The following is a 2,204-nucleotide window of genomic DNA, read 5'->3' as shown; positions in this document are numbered from 1 at the left end:
GGAAAATTAGTACTAAACTTACTCAGAAACTAAGCATGCAATCAAAGTATGTAGCAAGGTAATAATTAGTGAGGCATTCAACTAGTATTTAAAATAGCATACAGCGCGCATTGGTATTTACCGCACCATCGATACACTCGGTGGGAAATACCAATAGTGAGATATCGGATAAGAAACATCGAGAAGAGAGTGAGGGCACTTTGTAAATGGCGATTGTGAGAGACGGACGCGCAGCTAATAAAAAAGAGTTACATTAAATCACCGGGTTTGTGTTTTTATACCTATACCGTTCACTCACGCACCGATATTGGTCACTACAATTCCCGGGTTAGACGGCCTACAATTTCAGAAGTGGGATACGATCAATCGCCGCCAGTGAAAAATAGCGAAAATTTTTATTATCTCGTCCGTCGAAGACGCCATCGCTGAAAAAAAACATGTCGGACTTGGTCGGCACGGAGGAGTTCTCGGCCGCCCAGCTGCGCGAATGGCTGGAGTACCTAAATCTCCAAAAAGGTTGAAGCAAAGCTGCCATGGCAGCGAGACTTAACGAAATACCAGTAGAGCTGCGGGGACAGGGACCACCGGCAGCCGAAACATGCGAGAACGAGAGGGAAGATGAGGCGGCCGCAGATCAAGACTCGACGAAGAGCGAACGCAAAGAGAAGAACGAAAAAGCACCGCAAGCGCCTGGGCACAACAACAACCATGGCGAATATCCGAGCAGAGGTTGAAATGTTAAAACTGCAAATCGAGCTGCTGAAGCTGCAGAGCGAGAGGGAGAAGGAAGGGAGAGGAGAGAACACAACACCAGCCGCCAGCAATGACGCTGGCGTCATGTTGCTAAATGCCGCCAAAGACATGTTGCCAACATATCATGGCAACATTTCTGGAAACAACGATGACGTCACAACTTGGATCGCGCAGTTTAAGGCCGTCGCAAAAGTGAACAAACTGAAGGATGAGAAGCTACTAATGCTGCTAATGTCGAAGCTTAAGGACAAAGCATTGGTGTGGCTGCATTCGAGTCCGGAGCACATGTCGCTGCCAATCGATCAATTGTTGAACGTCATGGAAGACACTTTCCATCCCAAGGAAAGCAAACTGTTGCTCCGTCGCAAGTTCGAGTCCCGTTCATGGGCACGTGGCGAGGAGTTCTCGATGTACTTCAACGCCAAAGTGTCGCTGGCATCCCGCATAGTCATTGACGACGAGGAGTTTATTGACGGAGTCATCGAAGGTATCCCAGATGTAGGCCTGCGTAGGCAAGCCCACATGCAGTGCTTTGGCGCTCCATATCAACTACTCAAGGCGTTCGAGAAGATCATGCTGCCAAAGAAGTACGGTTCAACTGAAGGGGCAAACACTGGAGCCTCGCCAACACCCATTCGCTGCTACAACTGCAACTCTTTGGGCCACGTGGCAGGGGAGTGCCGCAAGCCCAAGCGCGAAAGAGGAGCGTGCTACGGATGCGGCAGCATGAGTCACCAGGTGTCACACTGTGACGAAAAGAAGTACAAGGTACATAACGATTATATATACAAATTTAATATATACATTAGCAATTACAATAACAAATGCTTGTCCTTAAATTGCCTCATCGACTCAGGGAGCCCAATAAGTTTTATGAAGTTATCGTGTCTAGAGCACCAGTCGGAAAATAACCTAAATAAAGTGGAAGAGCGCTCACGATTAAGTTCGAACGAAATCAAAGAAGATGATTTAAGTTTATATAAGTTTAACAAAGACAAGAAAAACAGAGAAATTGAATTTATTTTGAATAAAAATGCGGATTACGCTTATGTTGGACTAAATAATAGCAAACTTAACATCTTTGGTAAAATACCCAGTTTTGTAATTATTAACAAAAATCGAATCAACTTTGAATTACTAGTAGTGGCAGACGAGTCGATGGGCTATGAGGCTGTGTTAGGTAGGGATTTTATGAATTTATGCAAATTTAAAATTGTAAGTGACATTTGCAAGGAGAAGGAGAGTGAGACAAAAAACGAGTGTGAAATAAAAAATGAGTGTTTAGAAAAAAATGAGTGTTTAGAAGAAAATGAGTGTTTAGGAGAAAATGAGTGTTTAGAAGAAAATGAGTGTTTAGGAGAAAATGAGTGTTTAGGAGAAAATGAGTGTTTAGAAAAAAATGAGTGGAAAATAGAGAATGAGTGTTTAGGAGAATATGAATGTGAAGTTAA

General features: G+C 43.7%; 1 protein-coding gene across 1 annotated transcript; it reads left to right on the top strand.

Moving 5' to 3' along the window:
* The first annotated feature begins 516 nt into the window (after positions 1-516).
* LOC117191070 lies at positions 517-1,824 on the top strand. The gene is made up of 2 exons (XM_033396038.1): positions 517-1,521; positions 1,592-1,824. The coding sequence occupies exons 1-2, from the start codon at positions 619-621 to the stop codon at positions 1,619-1,621; spliced, it is 933 nt and encodes a 310-aa protein (XP_033251929.1). The 5' UTR covers positions 517-618; the 3' UTR covers positions 1,622-1,824.
* Positions 1,825-2,204: the final 380 nt, after the last annotated feature.

Source organism: Drosophila miranda (genome assembly GCF_003369915.1).
Source record: "Drosophila miranda strain MSH22 chromosome Y unlocalized genomic scaffold, D.miranda_PacBio2.1 Contig_Y1_pilon, whole genome shotgun sequence".
NCBI classification, from domain to species: domain Eukaryota; kingdom Metazoa; phylum Arthropoda; class Insecta; order Diptera; family Drosophilidae; genus Drosophila; species Drosophila miranda.
Note: the sequence above shows the minus strand (reverse complement) of the source record. Positions and strands in the feature narration are given on the sequence as shown.